This window comes from Manis javanica, chromosome X (genome assembly GCF_040802235.1).
Source record: "Manis javanica isolate MJ-LG chromosome X, MJ_LKY, whole genome shotgun sequence".
In the NCBI taxonomy this organism is placed as follows: Eukaryota; Metazoa; Chordata; class Mammalia; order Pholidota; family Manidae; genus Manis; species Manis javanica.
This window is the reverse complement of record NC_133174.1, coordinates 31,526,667-31,550,714: the sequence shown is the minus strand read 5'-3', so window position 1 is coordinate 31,550,714 and position 24,048 is coordinate 31,526,667. Positions and strand designations below refer to the sequence as shown.

At 39.2% G+C, this 24,048-nt stretch overlaps 1 protein-coding gene across 3 annotated transcripts in view; it reads right to left on the bottom strand.

Moving 5' to 3' along the window:
* Nucleotides 1–24,048, bottom strand: part of OTC (ornithine transcarbamylase) — a 62,367-nt gene that overhangs the window by 14,199 nt on the left and 24,120 nt on the right. For all 3 annotated transcript variants that reach the window (XR_001853765.3, XR_001853764.3, XM_017664937.3), the window contains exons 5-9: nucleotides 13,878–14,031; nucleotides 11,899–12,021; nucleotides 6,332–6,385; nucleotides 6,104–6,253; nucleotides 3,152–3,289 (exon numbers count right to left, since the gene is read on the bottom strand). Coding sequence is in view for 1 of the 3 variants with exons in the window: in XM_017664937.3 (XP_017520426.1) it covers nucleotides 3,152–3,289; nucleotides 6,104–6,253; nucleotides 6,332–6,385; nucleotides 11,899–12,021; nucleotides 13,878–14,031 (619 nt within the window). In the remaining 2 variants the exon portion in view is untranslated. The remainder of the gene's footprint in view (nucleotides 1–3,151; nucleotides 3,290–6,103; nucleotides 6,254–6,331; nucleotides 6,386–11,898; nucleotides 12,022–13,877; nucleotides 14,032–24,048) is intronic.

The following is a 24,048-nucleotide window of genomic DNA, read 5'->3' as shown; positions in this document are numbered from 1 at the left end:
GGAAAAATCACGATGGACCCCACAGCAATACAAAGAATTATTAGAGAATACTATGAAAACCTATATGCTAAGAAGCTGGAAAACCTAGGAGAAATGGACAACTTCCTAGAAAAATACAACCTTCCAAGACTGACCAAGAAGGAAACAGAAAATCTAAACAGACCAATTACCAGCAATGAAATTGAAGCGGTAATCAAAATCTACCCAAGAACAAAACCCCTGGGCCAGATGGATTTACCTTGGAATTTTATCAGACATAGAGAGAAGACATAACACTCATTCTCCTTAAAGTTTTCAAAAAATAGAAGAGGAGGGAATACTCCCAAACTCATTCTATGAAGCCAACATCACCCTAAAACCAAAACCAGGCAAAGACCCCACCAAAAAAGAAAACTACAGACCAATATCCCTGATGAACGTAGATGCAAACATACTCAACAAAATATTAGCAAACCGAATTCAAAACTACATCAAGAGGATCATACACCATGAACAAGTGGGATTCATCCCAGGGATGCAAGGATGGTACGACATTCGAAAATCCATCAACATCATCCACCACATCAACAAAAGGAAGGACAAAAACCACATTATCCTTTCCATAGATGCTGAAAAATCATTCGACAAAATTCAACATCCATTCATGATAAAAACTCTCAACAAAATGGGTATAGAGGGCAAGCACCTCAACATAATAAAGGCCATATATGATAAACCCACAGCTAACATCATACTGAACAGTGACAGGCTGAAAGCTTTTCCTCTGAGATCGGGAACAAGACAGGGATGCCCACTCTCCCTAGTGTTATTTAACATAGTACTGGAGGTCCTAGCCATGGCAATCAGACAAAACAAAGAAATACAAAGAATCCAGATTGGTAAAGAAGAAGTCAAACTGTCACTATTTGCAGATGACATGATATTGTACATAAAAAACCCTAAAGACTCCACTGCAATACTACTAGAACTAATATCTGAATTCAGCAAAGTTGCAGGATACAAAATTAACACACAGAAATCTGTGTCTTTCCTATACACTAACAATAAACTAGTAGAAAGAGAAATCAGGAAAACAATTCCATTCACAATTGCATCAAAAAGAATAAAATACCTAGGAATAAACCTAACCAAGGAATTGAAAGATCTATACCCTGAAAACTACAAGACACTCTTAAGAGAAATTAAAGAGGTCACTAACAAATGGAAACTCATCCCATGCTCCTGGCTAGGAAGAATTAATATCGTCAAAATGGCCACCCTGCCCAAAGCAATATACAGATTCGATGCCATCCCTATCAAATTACCAACAGCATTCTTCAATGAACTGGAACAAATACTTCAAAAATTCATATGGAACCGTCAAAGATCCCGAATAGCCAAAGCAATCCCGATAAGGAAGAATAAAGTTGGGGGGATCTCGCTCCCCAACTTCAAGCTCTACTACAAAGCTACAGTAATCAAGACAATTTGGTACTGGCACAAAACAGAGCCACAGATCAGTGGAATAGAACAGAGACTCCAAACATTAACCCAAACATATATGGTCAATTTATATATGATAAAGGAGCCATGGACATACAATGGGGAAATGACAGTCTCTTCAACAGATGGTGCTGGCAAAACTGGACAGGTACATGTAAGAAAATGAAACTGGATCACTGTCTAACCCCATACACAAAAGTAAACTCCAAATGGATCAAAGACCTGAATGTAAGTCATGAAACCATAAAACTCTTAGAAAAAAACATAGGCAAAAATCTCATGGACATAAACATGAGTGACTTCTTCATGAACATATCTCCCCAGGCAAGGGAAACAAAGGCAAAAATGAACAAGTGGGACTATATCAAGTTAAAAAGCTTCTGTACAGCAAAGGACACCATCAATAGAACAAAAAGTCATCCTACAGTATGGGAGAATATATTCATAAATGACAGATCTGACAAAGGATTGACATCCAAAATATATAAAGCGCTCAGACGCCTCAACAAACAAAAAGCAAATAATCCAATTAAAAAATGGGCAGAGGAGCTGAATAGACAGTTCTCTAAAGAAGAAATCCATATGGCCAACAGGACATGAAAAGATGCTCCACATCGCTAGTCATCACAGAAATGCAAATTAAAAACACAATGAGATATCACCTCACACCAGTAAGGATTGCCATCATCAAAAAGACAAAGAACAACAAATGTTGGTGATGTTGTGTAGAAAAGGGAACCCTCCTACACTGCTGGTGGGAATGTAAATTAGTGGAAAGCAGTATGGAGGTTCCTCAGAATGTTCAAAATAGAAATACCATTTGACCCAGGAATTCTACTTCTAGGAATTTACCCTAAGAATGCAGCACTCCAGTTTGAAAAAGACAGATGCACCCCTATGTTTATCGCTGCACTATTTACAATAGCCAAGATATGGAAGCAACCTAAATGTCCATCAGTAGATAAATGGATAAAGAAGATGTGGTACATATTCACAATGGAATATTACTCAGCCATAAGAAAAAAACAGATCCTACCATTTGCAACAACATGGATGGAGCTAGAGGGTATTATGCTCAGTGAAATAAGCCAGGCGGAGAAAGACAAGTACCAAATGATTTCACTCATATGTGGAGTACGAGAAGAAAAGAAAATGGAAGGAACAAAACAGCAGCAGAATCACAGAACCCAAGAATGGACTAATAGTTACAAAAGGGAAAGGGATTGGGGAGGATGGGAGGGAAGGGAGGGATAAGGGCGGGCGAAAAGAAAGAGGGCATTACAATTAGCATGTATAGTGTGTGGGGGACACGGGGAGGGCTGCGCAACACAGAGAAGACAAGTAGTGATTTTACAGCATCTTACTACGCAGATGGACAGTGACTGTGAAGGGGTATGTAGGGGGGACTTGGTGAAGGGGGGAGCCAGGTAAACATAATGTTCTTCATATAATTGTAGATTAATGATACCAAAATTTTAAAAATACACTCTAAATTCCAGTAAGTAATAACAATCTATTATGAACTTTCTGGAAAGAAATAGATGCCATATAAGCAAGTAAGGTACATGGATAATTTAGGTTGCTCATTATTTACCAAAGGGCATGAATGACCAAGTTGGGGCCACACAGAGAACTCCTTCTTATCCTTCGTTCCCCATTTCTTGCTTACCATGATTGTCCACTTTCTGTTTTCAGCCTCTGGGAATACTAGTGAACGTGGAGAATAAAAAACTTCATCATCCACTTCTTCTGGCTTTCTGGGCAAGCAGTGTAAAAATGTCCAGTCAGAAGCAGCTACTTTGGCAGTCTAGAGAAGAGATGGAGATAAGACTGTGTTTTGAATATTACATGTGGCTATCGCATCTATATTCTTCAATATTTAAGAATACGTATGACCTAGAGTCAGCGATCAATGCAAAGGGAGGGACAAAGGGGCAGAATGAGAGTTTAGGCTGAAGACACCCATAGGAAATGTATATGGTCCTTTGAACTTCTGGAACTTTAAGTCATTTTTGCTATTTGGGGAATCGTCACTCCAGATTAAACCACTGACTCAGTTTTCTGGAACTCTGTCTAATGGGATAGTGGACATTTCAGTAAATAACTCTACTATGTAATATTGGCAAAAGTCACCAATTATGCCCCAGTACATTTTTTAAGTTGCTTTGATGTGATTATATTATATTTTGAGCTTGTTTCTAAATTATGGTTTTTAGCACTTGAAGCATACTTCAGCACTAGTTAAAACAATTTTGCAAAAGAGTACTGACGTAGGAGTGCATTAAATAGGATTATGGGCACTGTGCACTAGACATTTCATTCTTAATGCAAATGTCCTAACAATCTTAGTTTTCTCCAGCAGTTAAATCCTGACAGTTACATTTTCCCACCCATTTCCATTGTTCACTTACAGATTCATAACTACATTCCCTCAAAATTTCTTACCTCAAAATTACTGTCTTTGTACTAAAATGTTCTTTCACCTCCTACCTTATTACTAAGTTCAGAACTTTCCGAGTTTCTAAAATATTGGCAAGTGACATGAGGAAGGAATAACATTTGAACCAGTCATAGGTAAGTGAGATGACTGTTCTTCAGGCCTGTAGTCCAAAGCACCAGAAAACATTTAAGGTTGGTCAAGGTAAGTGTAAGGTAAACCACAGGAAATTTAAAATTTCTCCATGAAAATATTTGCCACATATATGACAAGGGATTAGTCTTAAGTAACTCCTATAACCAATAATAAAAAGGCAAAAAGCAATAGAAAATGGGCAAAGGATATAATAGAAGTTTATAGAAAAAGACAGGGAAATGGGCAATAAACATGAAAAGATGTTTAACTTTATTAGTAATCGGGGAAATGCAAATTTTAAAAAGCAGGAGCTACAGATTTTTTTGAATTAAAAATGTGAATAAAGAATGGAGAATGTGGGGGGAATATAAATTGTCAATCCTTTTTGGATGGGCAGTTTAACAGCATTTCCCATATTTTAAGAAGTATATACCACTTCACACAGAAATTCTTCTTCTGGGGATCTATTCTCCAGTAATTCTTGCACAAAGGAATATGCATAAGGATGTTCATTGCAGCATTGTTTGCAATTGTAATAGTTAGAGATAGTTTAATTTTTCAACAGGAAACATTTTAAGTAAGTCATGATCCACTCGTACTGTGTAGCCATTAAAAAGAATGAAAAATATCTTAATGAATGAACAAGAAAATCTAAGATGTGTTAAATGGGAAAAGAAAGTCAGGATAATATTTCTGACATACCATTTATGATAAATCGATAGGGGTGTGTGTGTGTGTGTAGGCATATGTAAATTACACAGAAAGGGTCAGCAAAGAGACATCAAACTGTTAAACAGTGGCTACCTCTGGGAATAGTCACTGTTAAGGGGATGGAGGAAAGGCATTTTCACTTTTAACTTTCCCAACTTCGCTCTATTGGCATGTATAAATAAGGTGCTTGTATTTATACATTACTTTGTCAATAAAATATCTATTGTAATTGCTTAATCCCTTTCTCCATCAAAACAGATTAGTTGCTCTGCTGACAAAATCCCAATGTACACCTAACTTTTAGAATAGTCCTCCATAGCAGTGGTTCTCAAAGTATGACCCTGGAGCAGCAGCAGCTTTACATCTCCTGGCAACTTGGTAGAAATGAAGATTCTTGGGTTCCACCCCTGACCTACTGATTCAGAATCCCTGGGGGAGTGGAGTCCTGCCAGCTGTGTATTAACTCCTCCAGGCAATTCTAAACATGTTCAAGATTGAGAAGCATTGCTTCAGATCTTGATGAAGGCATCAGATTAGATGGGATTCCCCTGGGTTTGTCTTGGAGGCAATTAGCAAAACTAAAGTGGACTTGAGAGTCCTTAGAAAATAGAGGCAAGGACTGAAGAATGTAATTATGGGGCTCTTCTTAGAGGAGAAGTCAGAAGAAACTGCATGCAAAAGAAATAACCTAATGTCTCTAAACACACTCAGAGTAAAGCACTCTGATGCCTCCATTGCTGGGAGAAGGAAAAGCTTGCTTCTCTTTTCTGCTTGAGTTTTATTAAAAAGAAAACTACAGTTCCAAAATGGAGTCACTTCTGCTAGGCAAGGAGTCAGCAAACCAGGGCTTAATACCTCAGTGCTGCAATTAGCCTCACCACCAAATAAAAGGTGATAAGAGAATCTGCATGATAAAACCCCTTACTCTCCCTCTTAAGGGTAAACGACCTGTCCTGAAACAATCCTTTCTTTTCTTTTGCTAATAACTTCTCGCCTCACTCTCCTTCCTGTAACAACCTTCCATTTTGTACAGCTCCTTGGAGCATCTCTCTGCTTGCTAGATGGGATGCAGCCTGAATTCTGAATCACTTACTAAAGCCAATTTGATCTTCAAATTTACTTGGTTGCATTTTGTTTTTTTTTAACAGCTTCACATTCCTTCATCTAGGACAAAAGTGTCTTTCCAAAGGATACAGCAAATCCTCAGGAGAGAAATCCTTGGGGGATGCAGTCAGTGAGTCCTTTATAGGGAATGAAAGGATAGTCTTCTCTCCCCAAAGTGAATGAGTGATTAGATGGTTCTGGGCTTTATGAATGGAGAGAGGCAGCAATTTGTACCTTCATTGTAACCTGGTAACCTTGGAAATCCTGGAGCCGCTTTTTCTTCTCCTCTTCTTGTCCCATACTTATCCAAGTGTCTGTAATTAATACATTGCCTCCGCGAGCTGCTTCCAATGGATCATTCGTCAGCAACAGCCTGGTACCATCCTAGCATACACAAGCATGCTGGTTAAACAACTTCATGGGACAGAAAGGCAATTATAATTTCGCATATAAGCAGCATACCTCCTTGGCATACTGCTCTGCCAACTTGGTGATACTGGGATCTGGCTCGTAACCCTGCAGGGGGAAGAAGCCAACTGTTATTTAGGTAATTTGATTATATGTGCTTTCTTATATATGCATTATTTTCCTTTCAACAATATTCCTGCTCTCCTCATTTTTGTCTGGAGTTGTAGCCCAGCTATGTTCAGTAGAATATGATATTTACATCTACAATTTCAAACCTTAGTAGTGCCTTTTTGGAACTTAAAAAGGTAACCAATTGCCCCATTTTTCATTATTACCTTTGATCTGTTTAGTCATAACGATAAATAGGGTGTGGTGCTTTCTAGATCTTGGTAGCACCTCTTCTTGTTCCTTTAATAGTTTAGGATTATACACATAATCCTACAGCCTACTGCATTTTTGTCTCTTTCCACTAGCTGTTTTCTTTTTTAATGCTTTTGTGTATGTGTCTGAAATGCTTTTCTCCACCCTCTCTGTGTGGATAATGCTTTCAGGTCTCAGCTCAAGTGTTTCCTCAGAAACCTTTCCTCAACCACCCCAGCTAAATATCAATACTAACAGCCCACATGCACACATCTTACTCTTTTGCACTAACCAGTAAGTGTTCTGAGTGCAGGGCGCTTGCTTTCAAATGGCATTTCCACAGCAAGTGCACCATTCTTGCTAAAATGTGTTTGTTTGGGATGGTTTGGTGAGGGCAGAGTCAGATCTTGAGTGACACAAGTGAGATGCCCTAGGGCACAAAATCTAAGGAGGGTTCACTGTCAGAGTCCAGACAGCCCAAATTTTGCACGATAGGCACCTCACTTGCTCACTCTGGTCTCAACTCTAGGTGAGAGGACATTATGGGAGCAGCTAAAGCACGCAGGCTAACCCAGACCCAATGGGGAGCCCCTCTGCCTCTATCCTCACCCTCTAATCTGCTCTGTACACAGCAGCAAGAATTATTTTCTCTGAAGCCTTCAAAGTTTACTACTTGTTTCTTATGTCAAAGCTGATTAAGGTATCAAGACTCCCCACCGACATCCCTTGCTTCTGTCTCTTTTAATTCTTCTTAACATCTTGCTGCAGGAAAGCCAATCTTATTGTTATCCCCTGCACATCTTGCCCTTTTCTGCCATCACAGCCTTCCACCCTTGAACGCCTCCCCCTTGTCCCTTCCTGGGTGTCTTCATCAGAGCATGTCAGCTCCTTCTTTGTCAAAACCCTATCCCAGCCCCACCTCTAGACCCTCCATATGGATGTCTTGTCTGTTCAAACACCATGATTATTCTCACCTTCGTCCATCCTTCTCATTTTCCTGAATTCTTAGCATTTATGATGAGTTGGTTTTTATATATTCTTGGTAGGGCATTGTGGTGGATGCTGTGATATGCCACCCAAATCCCCCTTCATGAATAAAGGACTTATTCCCCTAGCTGCTGGGCGTGCTGCCAGGAGATGGCTTTCAGCTGTCAGCCCTCTTTGGGCACTGCCTCGGTGGCAGAGAGCTGACTCATCCAAGGTGACATACCCTTCCAGGGTGACCCATATTCAATGACTAATTGACAGCAGGGTATGAAAACTTGACTCTCTTCTCCCAGCTCTGGACAGCTCTGAATGGCCATTTTAGATCTAGAACTCTCTGTATGGTCTGCCGAGGCTGTTATTGGGCCTGCATGGCAGCTTGGCTTCTCCCTTGTCCCAGTCCTTCTTCCTTCCCCCCCTTCTGCAGGTGTGGATCTCAAGGACCTGCCCTGTAAATACCCTGCACATGCTGCACGCTGAACTCTGTCTCGGAGTCTGCTTTCCAGAATGCTTAGCCCATGACAGCCATGTTCAGGTTTGTTCATTTGAAACTGTGTTTATTTGCACATGATTGTCTCCTGTAGTTTCTTCTCTCATTACAAAATTTTCGAGGAAAGGAATCATTCAAATGGTGATGATGATGGCCACAGATATTTTAGTGCCTTGACCACCCTCAAAGAGCCGTCAGTTCTGGAGCTTTGTTTATCGGGATTTGGGAAACTTAATAAAGCCTTGCTAATTTAGTAACTAATATTGTGCCTATTCATACTGGTAAACATAAATGAAGAGACTTTGCTGTTACTCTATGTGCCCCCTGCCATAAAAATTTAGCCTTCCCTTTAGTAAAGGAGTAGGTTTTATACTCCCTAATATAATTATTCTTAGAGAAGGAATCAATAAATAATTAGAGAACCAACAGAGAGGTTTGGAAATTAGAAAATCACCCAACCTTGCATGCAATGGACCATGACTGAGAATACAAACAGGAATTCTTTACTCACAGATCAGCTTCCAATACTAAATGACTCATTGGCTTTTACATAAATCTTAAAACCAGATGAAGAAGGTGATTAACAAACCCAGGTCAGTCTAAATATTCACTTAGAAAAATGTTAAAATCATTACCATCAATAGTTTATAGAGCAATTTTACACTCAAGGACAAAATTATGTTTTCTTGAACATGGAAGTTTTTCTCAGTTGAAGAATGGGGAAATAGATTAATTATGGCCTTGGAAACTTTTCAGGGCCTCTTAAATTTATAATAAATTCCCTAGCTTTATCTTTAAAGGTAATAGACCTACTTATAAATGGATGGAACAACTTCTGCACTATCAGACTTTCCCGAAGACTTTTTAAAACTCTTACTCCCACAACATTTAACCAGGTTTTAGTACTCTATCATTTAAATGAGTTTCTGCATAAGAACAATACTGAAATTACTCAGTAATATTGGAATTTTTTTCTTTGATCCTAATAAAACATCGTTGACATGCAACAAAATGTAAGTCATATATTTCTCCAACAGAATAAAGCCTTTCCAAAAACATCATATTGCAGGGAACAATGATTGTAAATGTATGTTTTATCTGTAAAAACTAAAGGCAATAATAGTTTGTATTAATATAGAGTCTTTCCTCCAAATGGATTTGTAATGACAGTGTATGAAGTCTTCCCATAAACTGAAGAAGAACATCCTTAAGCCAATGTCCGATCTGACCCTTTATTTCAGTTCATGCTGAATGAAAGAATTATCTGTTGTCAGAGTTATCTCTCTGAGTCCCCAAAGTTTACTACAATAGGGTGGCTTCCAATATGTGCTATTGCTTGTGCCTACCATTTCTTGTATGACAAGTATAGGTAGAATAGTGTCCTATAAAAATTCATTCCCAACCAGAAGGTCAGCATGTGACCTTATACAGAAGTAGGGTCTTTGCAGATGTACTTAGTTAAGATGAGGTCATAGTCAGTTAAGATGGGTCTAAATATAGTATGACTAGTGTCCTCTAAGAGGAGGGACATTTGTACAGAGAAACACAAATAAAATGGTAAGAAGATGAAGGCAGATTGGAGTGATATTAGCCACAAGCCAAGGAACACCTGGGGCAGCCAGAAGCAGTTGGGATGGGGCAGGGGGAAGATCCTCTCCTAGAGGCTGCAGAGAGAGCATGGCCCTGCCAACACCTTGATCTTGGACTTCTAATCTCCAGAACTGTGAGACAATAATTTTCTGTTATTTTAAGCCACCAGATTGTGGTAATTTGTTAAGGCAGCTCCTGCAAACTAAGGCAGCAAGGTGCATTGACTCAAACTGGTTCAGCAAGAACACTAGGGAAAGGCAGCCGACAAGGCCAGTGCTCTGTCACGCACTGTCAGAATGACCCCTTTGGACAATTTTTGTTCTCTTGCTCCCTCTCTGCATTTTATTGTGCTTTTCACACCTAGCACTTGCAGCTCTTCTTCTGAAGATGGCCCTCTGGCTCCCTGGCTGCTTTTCCTACTGGAAGTGCCAGGGGATTTACCATCACACCTCTCCTAATTGCCCTTGACCAATGCCTGCTTCAAAGGATGAAAGCCCACCTTCCTTGCCTCAGCTTGGGACAACTCCGGGGCATAACTTACACTCCAGAGCTCACCTGGGGGATCAGGCTGAAGCTCCCTTCTGTGGGACTGTGCCTGACACAGCACTAGGATGACCAAATCATCCTTGTGTGCCTGTCTATAGTCCCATTTTCCTGGAAGTCCTTCAGTCTGAAGCAAACTGGGATGGTCAATCACTGTAAATGGCACTTGCTTAGATTCTTCCCTTTCTCTGGCCTGTTCCCCTATACTCCTACAGATCTCCCTTAGGAGTACTTCCCTAGAAAGTTATCTGTACACAAATCCTCATCTGGGGCTCTCCTTGTGGGGTACCTGGCCCAAGACACTGGTGGGGTGGGTGGGGAAGAGTGAATGAAAACCTTAAGGAGTTAGATATTTCCTATGGGAGAAATTTATCTTTTAATGCACCTTGTATAATTCATGTGCCCAGTGATTGGCAAATAAACATCTCCAACTCAAGAAGCAGAAGCAAGGAGGAATTTTTAGCCCTCACATATTCACCTCTGGTTGCCTTAGCTTGTCAGAATGAACCACAGCATGACTATAGACATAACAGCAAGTGGGTGGTTGGTCAGAAACACACTGATGCACAGTAATTGTGAATGGTCTGTCTGAGAAGGTCAATTCTCTCTTACTTTGTTCTAAACAGTTTCTTTTCAAGGGAGTTTTCCCTTCAAAGACTCCTGATAGGATATTAGTAGCCAATGAGGAAGGAAATCAAAACAATTCAGTAGAGATGGAATATTTAAAAGATTATGTGGAGATCCTTCAGGAATGGTTTGCATACGCATCTCTAATAGGGTTAATTTTTATCCTTTAAAAGGCCTCTTTGTTTTGTGTGAAACTGGTAGTATCTTAACATAGGACAAGGGTGATCTGCACTTTTTGATTTTGGTGTATTTACTTATGGGTTAATGTTATTATGTAGGTGAAACATTGACATGTTAAGAAACTGAGACCATATAAAAGGATACACTGTGAAAATTAAGCCTCCCTCCTACCTCTATCCTTGAACTTCTCAGAGGGAACAACATTTACTAGTTTCTTGTTTATCAAAAGGGTTATTTTGGACCTATGAAAGAAGTCATGTTTCTTCATTCTGTGAGAAATTAGCAGTAGGGTAGGAAGTATGTGGGGGACATCTTCACAGCCATGTAGGACTCAGATTTAAAAAGTTGAGAGGCCCCTGCAATTGGGTTTTGAAACCCTAACGTGGTATAGATGCCATTACTGTGACCTTCACATTAGATTGACATTTTTTCTACTAAACTGGAGTATTCCAAAAATCAAAGCATCCTCCCTGTGCCTTGGAAATTCCGTGGGGCCTGGATTTCACTGCTTGCTTCAGACTTTGTGGTAATAATGCACAAGAATGCCAGTCATTATAATGGTGGGTTTCAGGACATTCAAAGGGATAATTTAGACATGCTTTTAACACAGACTCACAAGATGAAAGCCATCAGCCAAGACTATCTCCTGTTATAGAGATGGGAAATTGGGCATTCAAGAGGCTAGATAGCTTTAACAGTAAGGCTGGTAACAGAACCTAAAGTTTGAGGCCTCACCTCAAACTTTGAGGTGCTGTCCTTGAATGGAAGACAGGTTTGCTTTCACTGGGTAATTGTATCTAGGGATGATTTGAGAGGGGGTTAGTTTCAAGGCAGAAAGTTTCCCTACCTTTGGAGTAGCCGCTTGGAGGTGCATCCCGAATTTTGCCGCACTCATCATAATGGAGTGAAGGATGTTGTTCCCATCTCCAATCCAGCTAAGAGTGAGGCCCTTCAAAGAGCCATAGTGTTCCTAAAGAGCAAGGGATAGGGGAGAGGAGATGCAGGAGGAAATCAACTTGAGTGAGACAATAATTAGGGTTTAAAGAAAGGAAACAGTCTTCACCTGAATTTTAATGCTTTGTTGGAATGGATAAACTACTAGTTCGTTTTTCATCAGACAGTGATTTGATAATGTGAGTGTACAACCACAAAAAACAACGAAATACACTACTATCTTAAATCAAGACACCATATGAACTCATAGGGAGCTTCTTATTTTCATACATTTCAATTCTGAATCTTTGTTGAATTCATTCATTCATTCAACAAACTGAGCACCATCAATGTCCACTTCCCTTGGCCCTGGAGATACAACAATGCATAATGGAGACAAAAAGGCACAGCCTTAATGGAGCATACATTTGTTAGCATGAGAAAGGGGAATACAGTGCACCTGAAACAGTGTAGCATGCTGGCTGAGTATGTTCGCATTTACATAAAGCTGAAAAACATTCCGATTAATATTCTTGGTTGTTCATGGATATAAATGTATGTAGTTAAACTATAAACATGTGCCTGGGAATTGTAAATACAAACATCAGGATAATAATTTCTTTGTGGGGTGGGAGAAAATAGGATCAGGTTAAGTTACATAAAGGGCTTCAACCCCATCTGTAATATTTTATTTGAAAACAAAAAATTCTAAAATAAGATTTGACAAAACTGTGTATTGAGCATACAGGTGTTTCATTTTCCTTCAAGTGTCTGTAGGTTTCATATATTTTATATATTTATATATTATAAAGATAAGATAAAAAAAGAGAAAAGCAAAGCAATTTGGAGATCATAGAACTGGGCGGTCAAACTAGGATTCTAACCCAAGTCCATCTGATTTAGAGTCCACACTCTTAATAAGCTATTTATTCATTCAACTCCTATGTATCTCCTATGTGAAGGCATTGCACCAGGTCCTGCAGGAGACAATATGATGAATTTCACTGTTCCTCCGTGAATTTGTAATGTAGTAATGGTGAAACCCCAGAGGGAAGCATTAAATTATCTGGCATATATGTAAAGGCACACCTGCGAACAGCTACTCGGTATCTAACATCATGATGTCATCCTCTCTGTATGAATGTTATCCTCATCACCAAAGTTTCATTTGAACTTAACCTCACATTCATATTTGTGTAGCTTATTCAAATGAGGAGGAATATGTTCCCATCCAGTTGCCCTGTCTCTCCAGAATAATCCATAGACACAGAAACCATGGTTGTCAGCATTCCCAGTAGCAAGACCATGTAGACTGGCTGTGGCAAGCCAAACAAAATGAATCTTTCAATGTTCTTCAAGATACTCACTTGGGAGGACATGGCTACATTTGAGCTTTGATTCTATACATTCTGCATGTTCTTAACTCCAGTCTTAAACAATTAGTTTATAAAAATGATAGAAAGCGGCCTTCTTCTCAGAAGGTGACTTAGTAATGGACTATTTTGAATATTCCACCAGTCCTCACTCCCAAGCCCCAAAGCCTGATGTATGTAGGATTAAACAAGGCTTTTCCCTTCTGTGTATTCCAGCATTCCCTGTTGATCCATTGTGTTAAATATGACACCAAAAAGGAAATGATTGAAAGAACAGGGGTGAGAGAGGGGCTAAAAAGAGGTTGGGAACAGGGCTGAGAACAGAAAGATCTTTTAATTTGTTTTTAACAATGCCCTGTCTCCCTTGGATAGCTAATTACATGTAGGCAAATGCTGTAATTCTTGCCAAGATGATATTTGAAAACAAAACACCAATACCATGATTTAAATGGTTCCATTTGGAGCTAGTCAGGAACTATTTATTGAATTGCTCTTCTGAAAGGCAAAGCAATAAGCCAACCTGGAGTGTGAGATAATCAGCCAGGATCTGGATAGGATGGTACAAATCTGACAGCCCATTGATGATTGGGATGGTTGCTTCTTTAGCCAGGATGTCCAGATCTGATTGTTTATACACTCGAGCCAACACTGCATCTGTCATGCTAGACAACACACTGCAGCAAACCAAAAAAAGATAATCTAAGTTAATTATGCTTAATAGTTCCTTCTTTAGTACATCTTAAATAGTAATAGTGAAAATTCTAATCATTAGCATTTCTTAAGTCACAACTTAAAACATGACAGATTTAAAAACTAACACTAAACATATAGTCATTACAGAAGTCAGATGCTATTTCCAGTGGCCACTGATTTTACTCTTTTTTAAAGAGTTAAGAAATCAGCTGTGGGCCTAGAGTCATGAAGATGAAATATAATTGGTAAGCAGCAGCCAGTAAAGTTAAAAGGGACAAGACCAAAAACAAGATATACAGAGAAGCATTAATGACCTGGCATATGGCTAATTTTCTTTTGCATCATCCCATAGACAAACAACCATTTTCACTATAACATTGGAATTATCAGTGTGGCAGCCATGTAGGCACACACAAAGATTGCCTTGTAAGAGAGACTCTTCTGGGTGGAGTGCTATTAGCTGACAGCCCCCAGCTGATGCACCTGCCCTTGAGGATCCACTGCAGAATTCCTACCAAGGCCACACTCTCCCAAGGCTCTTCCCACCAATGACTGAGATCAGTGAGGGCATCATAGCTAGGCCACTCTGATTCTCTGATGGGCAGTCTTTGGGGATTCTCACTGACCTAGCCAGATGAGACTTTCTCAGAGCTCTGCTACAGTCTGAGGCTTTTCCATCCCTTCTCTTTTCTTCCTCCTCTCCTTTTACTAGAGAACTAAGGTTCTTCCCTCCTCTTCCTGTTTCCTCTTGCCTTAGTCCTTCACAGTTGTTTAACCTCCCAATTAATTTCTTGCATGTCAAATTCCATCTTGGAATCTGTTTCTCAGTGAATTTGAATTGACACAGAGAGCAATGACTCCTGAAGGGGTTAACCTGAGAAGGCATTCAACCCTTGCCCCTGCACTCCACATAGCTATCAGCATCTCTGAAAGACAGAAAGTGCTCAACGAAGTACAACACAAAAAATCCACCAGGAAAGCAAGACAAATCAACTCATGGCCATGAGTTCAACATAGATTCCCAACTTTTGGTTTAGCAAATTAAGGGCATGAGAAACAAGCAAACTCATATAATATGTAAATATCTTCATTTAATAAAATAAAGGACATCTTAAAACCAAAAAAGGAGTGAATGACTGTCTTGCCAATGGGTTCCAACCCCGGGCAAGTTCACTATGGTTTCAGTGAGACCAAGGAGTGACAATGGAACATTCTTGGGGTGAAAGGGCTTATTACCGGGCTTGTTCTCCCCTGCGATAGGTCGAGGACTAGAATTACATCTGCATCCAGCAGTCTGCAGGTCTGTAATCCTCCTCAGTCTCTGCCTCCACCCAGAGCACTGGGCAGAGCTCTTAATATAGTGACTTAGTCAATAATAGCTTATTGCCCATGGGTATGGATGCAGTAGCCTAGCAGCAGGCCAGTTACATCATCAAGTAGTTTAGGTTCAGGTAAGGATCCTGGCCAGAGGAGCCTTCACTTTATCCATAATGGGCTGCCAACTTGGTTTTCATGAACTTTATGTGTTTTTGAGTTTTGTTAGATTTCATGGGTATCACATGTAAATGTTATCTTAACCTCATGGGTGAGAAAACCAAGGCTTTTGAAAACCTTGAAGTAATTAGAGCACGGTTAGGAAAGAATGAAGAAAGATGAGGCAGAAAAAGGAAGATGCTAGAAGAGCAATTAGAGAAGTCAATGCCCTATACATGGGAGCCTTTCAAGAAGATTGAAAGAGGACAGTTGTGGTTCCCTCCCTCGAGCAATCCTAAGAACTCTTGGAGTAAAGCAGCCAAAAGGCAAGCATGCATTGGCTTTCCCTGTCTGTAATGTGGACGTGGTATCCCTGGATCCTCTATGGTATACTCTGATGGAAGAGTGCCCAGTCTGCTTTACTGAGGTTGCCCAACACCTCCTAGAACAGAGGTTCTCGACCTGGGCTGCACATCACCTATGGAGTATCACCTATAGAGTTATAAAAAATCCTGAGGCCATATTCTGCCCTTTGGAAGGTTAAATCAGAAGCTATGGTGGGGGGTTCACATCAATATTTTTAAAGCATCCAAAGCTATTCCAATGTGAAGACAAGGCTGAGAACCATCATCCTGGAAAATAGAGAGAGAGGAGAAGGGAAGAGAGTAGGATACTCTGGGGCTGGATAGAGCAATGTATTGATGTGGAGTAAGTCTTAGTTGCTGAAATCCCATATTATAAAAAAAGGAAGGGATAGCAACATTCTATGTTATACTGGAAAGAATGAGATCTCATATACTTATAAAAGAAGTATTGTCCTTTACACTCAGTCAATACCCAGAGCAGTCCCATGGTGGTAGCAGGAGCTACAATGTTTTCCCCCCCTTGGTACTTTTGTAAACATCCCTAGTACCCAGATTTTGGTCTTAATATTGTTCTATACTAAAGAAAAAGAAACCAGAAATCATTAGCAGATAGGCAATTCCATGTCGTTGGGCAGGACAAAATCACTATAGATCTGTAATACACGGGTATTGCCTGAGAGCAACAGTGACTTTAAAAATGGCAGGGGCAGTGCTGAAAAGAAAAAGAGCCGACTTAGAGCTCCCATGTGTCATTTGATCATTTATGGTAATAAAAGTCTCTAAATAAAACAAGTTGTGCTTGTAAAGGGCCATGCTGCTCATAAGAAAAGAGTTATATAAAGAAAATGTACAAAAATATAATTGTAATACCAAAGGTTGACTATCACCATGTACATTTAAATTTACTTACTTAAATAATAAAGTGCTTATATATAGCTATTGATACAGATAGAAACTTTGTGGGGTTTTAAGTATATTTCAGCTCGTAAAGTATAGATATGTACTTTTAATGTGTGTAAACCACAAAGAATTAACAAAACTTTTCATAATCATACTAGAAATAGTAAAATCTGTAATACAGACAGTTCTCATTAGCATGTGCAGTCTTATATAAAGTGAAGTAGGAGTCCAGCAGTTAATTAGTACTAGTTAGCAATATATAATTTCCAATTAGGAGGACAATATAACTGTGTATTCTGAAATAATAATTTAGCTGTCCTGAAGAAGAAACCTAAATTTTCAGACTCACTTTCCTGTCTCTGGGAATGAAACCTGTTGATGACCCAACTAATTATTTTTTTTAAAATGCCAATAAAAAACCACATGTTTTAAAATTTTGAAACCAGGCCAGGTTAAAAATATATCATGAAACTATTACAAAGGGTAATGAACTACCAGAGATTAAAAATAAATAAAACTTACAGAATACCTCATCTATCAATTTGTTTTAAAAAATCAGAATTTGTATGAAAAAAGAAATATGGATCCTCTGGTAGACAGAATAATGGCTTCCCAAAGATGTTCATGTCCTAATACCCAGAACCTGTGACTATGTTACCTTACGTGGCAAATGGAATTTTGCAGATGGGATGAAATTAAGGATCTTGAGATCAGGAAACACTCCTGGGCCGGGCCTGATAGAATGACAAGGGTTCTTATGAGAGAAAGGCAGGAGGTCAGAAGCCAGAGAAGACAGTAGCCATGCTGCCGGCTTTGAAGAGGGAGGAAGGGAGCCATGAGCCAAAGGGTCTAGGCAGCCTCTGGAGACGAGGAAGACCAAGAAATTTGATTCTTCCAAAAGGAACACAGTGCTGAGGACTCATCTTAGACCTCTGACCTCCAGAAGTGTAAGAAAATTAATTTGTGTTGTTTTAAGTCACTAAATTTGTGGTAACTTGTTAAAATAGAAGAAAACCAATAGAGATCCCATGATAAAAAATGAAAACTGTGTGACAAAAATATATTCAACGCAGTGGGCAGCAGCTTGACTTTAATTCATCTTTAACTTAGCAACCAGTTCCCAAAACCCAACCAAAATAAGTGGTCAGCAATCCACTTAACCTTCATCCCTAGCCTCCTGAGATGACATATTTTTTCCTTTCCAGTCTGCTAAAATGACATACATAAACCCTGAAAAGGTATAGTCTTTTGGATAAATCCTCACAACCCAGCAGTGTATAGAAGTCTAAATTCCAGGACCATGTAATGACAAGAATAAAAGTAGGGATAAGACTGTAAAACAAATTAATCTCTTATATTAATAATATTGTGCCAAGTTTTGTTGTTAAATTATTAATCTGCTCTGTAATCAATGGGGCATTTTATGTGCATTGTTTCCTTTTTTTTAAAACGTTTAGAGCATTCAGGAAATCTGAAATGCTAGGCTTGTGATTTAAGTTAAATGTTTAAAAGCATTTGGTTAAGTTTGCAATCAGGGTTTGAATGGGGGAGGAGACTTGTTTTGTTTATTTGATATGTATTTGATGTGTTGGTTGTATAAGTAGCATGTGAATGTTTCAAGCAGTCATTCTGAAACTTGAACATGCTTCAGAATCACCAGGAGGGCTCTTTTGAACACAGCTGGTTGTGTTTCTGATCAGTAGGTCTGGGTTGGGGCCCAAAAGAATGCATTTCTAACAAACTCCCAGATACTGCTATGCTGCTGGTTTGGGAACCACACCTTAACCACTGAGGAATGTTTGCTATTTGATGTTTGAAGGAATGCTACATGTTTGATAATTCGTAAGATTAATATATTGGACTATATACAAAGTAGAAAGAGTAGGGAATATTCCTATAGGCACAAAAAAGCCCTTGAGCATTGAAGTATCCATGGGAAGAAGGAAATCTGACAAAGCTTTCTAGAAAATACTACTTCAATCCCTCAGCCACCGAAGCTAAAGGTGAAGTGAAATCATTGATATGGGGAAGAGGAGCAGCTCCCAGGTTGTTTTCACCCTGGAATCAGTGGGGGAAATAAAGATGTTAAAGACCTTTAAATAGACAATTAGTTCATATTATTTTGTCAGTGACGTTGCTTTCTACTTTACGTTTAAAATCGCTATAAATCATAGAGAAATCACCACTCCTATTTTTCTTCTTTCAGGTTACCAAAGATATTTAAAAAAGAAACAAAATATTTTCACTGGAACTATGCAAACCTTTAAGTAGAGCTGGACTTATAGGCCCATGAACAATAATCTGGGCTTTCTATAGCTCTCCATCAATTGAAAACCCCAGCTTTAAACATTGTAAGAGCTGTGTTATATGTGCTACAAATGAAAGGTTGACAAGTTAAAAACACTCTACCGCTATAATGACTTTTCATTTTGGTCTTTTTTCATTTTCATTGAAAATAGAGAGCTCTGTTTGCTTTCTGGAGGATGCCTACAGCTTTGCAGAGAATCTTAGGCATCTGTTAAAAACGGTAGTAAAACAATTTTTGCAAAATCCAAATTACCCCAATTTTAAGTTTCTCACACATAATAGTTTCCTCTGGACATTTAATAGCAACATTAGGATTTAAAAAATTATTAACAGATTAAAATATTTATTCAGCTTGATTTTGCTTGAATGTTTAAAATGTGGTCTATCCCCCCACCCCACACACATACCATCATCTCTTTTCCTACTATTTAGAAAAAGGAGAAGCATGACATAGAGCTTTAAATGAAAAGACCATACAGGAGAGAAAATGTGAACAGTCATTATTTCTGGATGATGCAGTATTGGTGGTTCTATCTATACTTTTAAATCACTTTTTAATATTTCCTACCAGAAGGAGTATTACTGTAATAACTAGAAAAAAACACATCAAAGGAAGTTTCTCCCAAACATGATTTTGAAAGTAATTGAAAGTGAACTAGGGCTTCTTAGAGCAATGGCTAATTTTGGCTGTGGCAAAGAACTGTGCAAGATGAGCATGCAACATCTTACCATATCAAAAGCAAGGGAGTTAAAGATTAACAGAGTTATATCAAAATGACCTGTAGCCAACTTAAAAACAGATCACACTGGCCAAATGGGGAACAATTTGGGCATCAATAAGAAGTGTGACTGCAATGAATTGAAACCTTCAAATATATTAAAATGCCTGAGTTTATAAAGATACTAAAAAACAAGAACACTGAGAAGAGTCATAACAAGATCAATTTTGACTCATTTTAAAAGAGAACTCTCAGTTTGCATAAACTCTCATCAGAACAGTCAGACTGTAAAAAAGTGGAACAAGATAGTGCACAGTATGTAAAGAGTGCCCTGGGTACAGAGTACATATAGGCTCAAGGACAATTTTGAAGGAATGGTGAGAAGAAGGCATGAAAAGGATGGTTGATGTAAATAACCCATAAAGATCTTGCCAACCTCAAGTTTCTATTAGTTTTTGATATCTTTTCCATTGGCATAAGATCAAAACCTGTTTAGGAATTAACTAAAATACTCAGAACGTCAAAACAAAACAAAATATACTATAAATGAAGTTCCCCATGGCCCCAGGAAGGCCTGATGCGGAGTCTGTATATTCGGAAAACAGGTCCTAAATTGAAAACAAAAACAATTGTGTGCTTGGCCAAATCTTAAGAGCAAATGTGGATATTGAGGAGATGGGCAATCACACAATAATCCTGAGGTGCTTAGAAGTTACTGAGTTGTTTCTAAACTACTGGAACATAGTGAATTGTTGCAAAAGCCAAAGGCAAACAGAAGTTGTATTCTCGTAGGGTCCTGCTATGCATTCTTCTTTTGTCCCCATCCTGCCTTGAATCAGTGTCCCCTTAAATTCCAGTTTATTATCAATGACATCTCCAGTCAGTGAACAGCTCACTGGCAAACAGTGGGAGGAATTTTTGGTTGTGCATAATGATATTACCGAGGCTCATAATCATTACAAAAAGGGTGTTCCCTATTTTTATATTTTGTGGAAGTAGGCCAAGGACCTGGAGGATACATAGACTTTATCAGTGTAAAGTCTGAGTGAGTCTCCCTCAGGGAGGGAGAATATTCCAGTGCTCTGATATCTCTACCTAAGTTATTATTTTAGTTATATCAATATAAGAATGATGAGGAAACAAGATACTACCTTCAGCAAACCTAGATTGGCATCTCTCAAGTGGGCTGGTGTTGGAAGAAGCCTAGGGATATTGAATGAAATTACCATATGCAATTTATTCACAAAGGCTTCTCTAAGGGCCAGATTACTTTGGCTTAGATGTTAGTTCCTAGTTTTGAGAGCCTCAGAGATAAGTGGGTAGGGCATAATAACATTCAGAGTGAACTCCTCAAAATGAGTTACAGAAATTTCAGTGTTGAATCAGTGTAAGCTGACAAGACCACAGAGATGACTGGAATTTAAGTCAGAGCTTGTCCTGAGATTGAATTAGGCCAAAATTTGGTTCAACCAATATTACTTGAATTTCTTCTGTGTGCCTTTCCTTTGCAAGCATTATCTCATTTACCCTGATACAGTTCACTGAGATAAGTATTTATATCTCCATTTTCCAGCTGAGGAACCTAAGACTCAGAAGCAACTCGTCCAAACAATAGAGCCAATGTGGTATGACTTGAAGTGAAGTCGAACCCTGCTTCAAAGGCCCTGCTCTTTACACCACGGCAAACTGCCTCTAAACTATGACTATGTCATAGTTCATGCTGTGAAGGACTGACATTTTTAAAAAATTATTTTTTTTATTATCCAATGTACATCACAGTTCCCCCCTCCTCTACCCCTTGCCCACTCCCCTCCCCTTTGCTGGAATATTCAGCCATAAAAAGAAGGACTGGCTTTTGTTACCATTTACTCAAGGACATTCAACTGCCATGCCCACTAGTTTCTTGGTGACTTCTGTACACATTGATGGAAATATCACATTTCCTATTAGATACCAATTTATTAATATCTAATTAGACATATATTTCCCATTAGGTGCCAATATTTTTAAACATTTTACTAAGAAACTTAAAAAAGAGTACCTTTTTCAGTCTTAATATCATTGGTAGAAATACCTTAGTAATAGTATTCTAGCTTTTTAAAACATTCCTCTTAATATGACAATGGTTCACTTCTTCTCTTAAGGACTATGTCTCATCCATAAATCCCTCTGTAACTTCCATTATTTGAACTATATGAGAATAACAGTGATTTTAATCCCCTCCATGTTGCTGCAAGGGCATGTGAATATGTGGTTGTGTAGTGGGCTGAACAGAGTCCTGCAAATTCATGTCCACCCGGAAACTTAGAACATGACCTTGTTTGGAAATAGGGTCTTCACAGATGTAATAAGCTGAGGTCACACTGGAGTAGGGTGAGCCCTAAATCTGATGACTAGTGTCCTCATAAAACTAGAAGATATGAGAAACATACAGAGACAAAGCCTAAGTGAAGATGGAGGCAAAGTTTGGAGTGATGCAGCTGCATGCCAGAGAATGCCAGCAATTACTGAGAACAACCAGAAGCTAGGAAGAGACAAGGCAGGATTCTTTACTAGAGCCTTCAGAGGGAGCATGGCCTTGCTGACACATTGATTTTGGACTTTTAGTCTCCAGAACTGAGAGAATAAATTTCTGTTGTTCTATGTCCCAAAGTTTGTGGTAATTTGTATTGCACCCCTGGGAAACTATTACAGTGGCTTATGCTGAGTTTCCTTTCTACTAGTTTTACTTTGGGAGGACACACTTTAGCAATCACTACCAGAAGTAAATTCCATCTATAGGGAAAGTAATTAGAGTAGAACAACATTACATTATTTGGTTTTACATGGAGCCTTTCATACATGTGGTTCCTGACGCTGCATTTCTAAGCATTGTATTAAAGGGAAAATGACTGCGAAACCATTATGCACCTTTCAGTAGTGGACTCAGAGCATTAGGCATGAACAGCTGTCATTACAGAAGAAACACAAAGCCTTGAAACGGGCGTGATAATGTCCCACTGCTGTTCCTAAGTTCCATCTGATTTTAAACTTCCAAAGAATCACTGATCTGAATCATACGAGGTGTCACTTCTGGTGGCAATCTAAAAGGACAAGCCGAAAGCAAGGGGAAGAAAAGAACATCCAACTCTTAACCCCAGTAGAGCACCAGAGAATTGACAAAATCTGAAAACACTTCAAATCTGAAGCAAATTTAACTGAATATATACTATGTATATGTTTTGTACATATGTACATGTCTTCCGATATGTGAGGGGATGCAAAAGAGGTGCTAAGAGAGACTTCTCAAAAGAGGGAAATAAGCAATGGTTGATTCTACCCAGCGGGAGCCTGGCCTTACAAGGATCCACTCTGAACTGAGGAAACAATTCAAATCTTCAGGCCATCCTCCATGGGTGTAGGATACACTCCCTGACCAGTTATTGTATATCTAGGTAAAGGACATTTAGCAAAATCCAGAAGGAAGATGAGAACATACTTGTGCAAAAAAGAGTTCACATAGCAGTCCTGAGATGATTACCTTCAAAATGCCTATTTCCAAGGTTGGCCCTTGGCTGGCATCTGGGAACTTGGGCTTGGGGAGAGTTCCCACCATTCCTAGAAATAATAAGGATGACTTACCACCTAAACTGTTTGTATAAACACTGTGGGTTATGCTGAACACCAGCTTGACTTCTGGGAGTCTAGAATGTTGGCTCATGCTAGGCACAAGGTGCCCATGTCACCAGCCCTCAATGAAGATATTAGGCACCGGGTCTCTAAGGCACTTCCCGGTACAAAACATTTCACATGTGTTGCCACAACTTGTAATTGGGAGAATTAAACATGTTCTGTGTGACCCCACAGGGAGGGGACCCTTGGAGGCTGGTGCGTGGTCTCCCCTGGACTTGGCCCCGGGCGCCTTTTCCCTGCGCTGATTGTGCCTTGCATCCTTTTTTTGTAATAAATTGTAGCCATGAGTGTGATCATCTGCTGTATCCTGTGAGTCTTCCTATTGAATCGTCAAACTGGGAGTGGTCTTGGGGACCCCTGACACCCCAGCTCTTCCACAACATCAGTCAATGGCTCCAACTCAGTACCCACTTCACTCCCCACTAGTGCCCTCAGATTACATAGACCTAGCTAAGGATAATTTGCTCACACTATTTTGTGAACAGGTTTTATTATTGTAATCAAGAAAGATAAGAGCAATACATTTTATTTTGAATATGTACTTAGGTTTTTTACTCCTTGA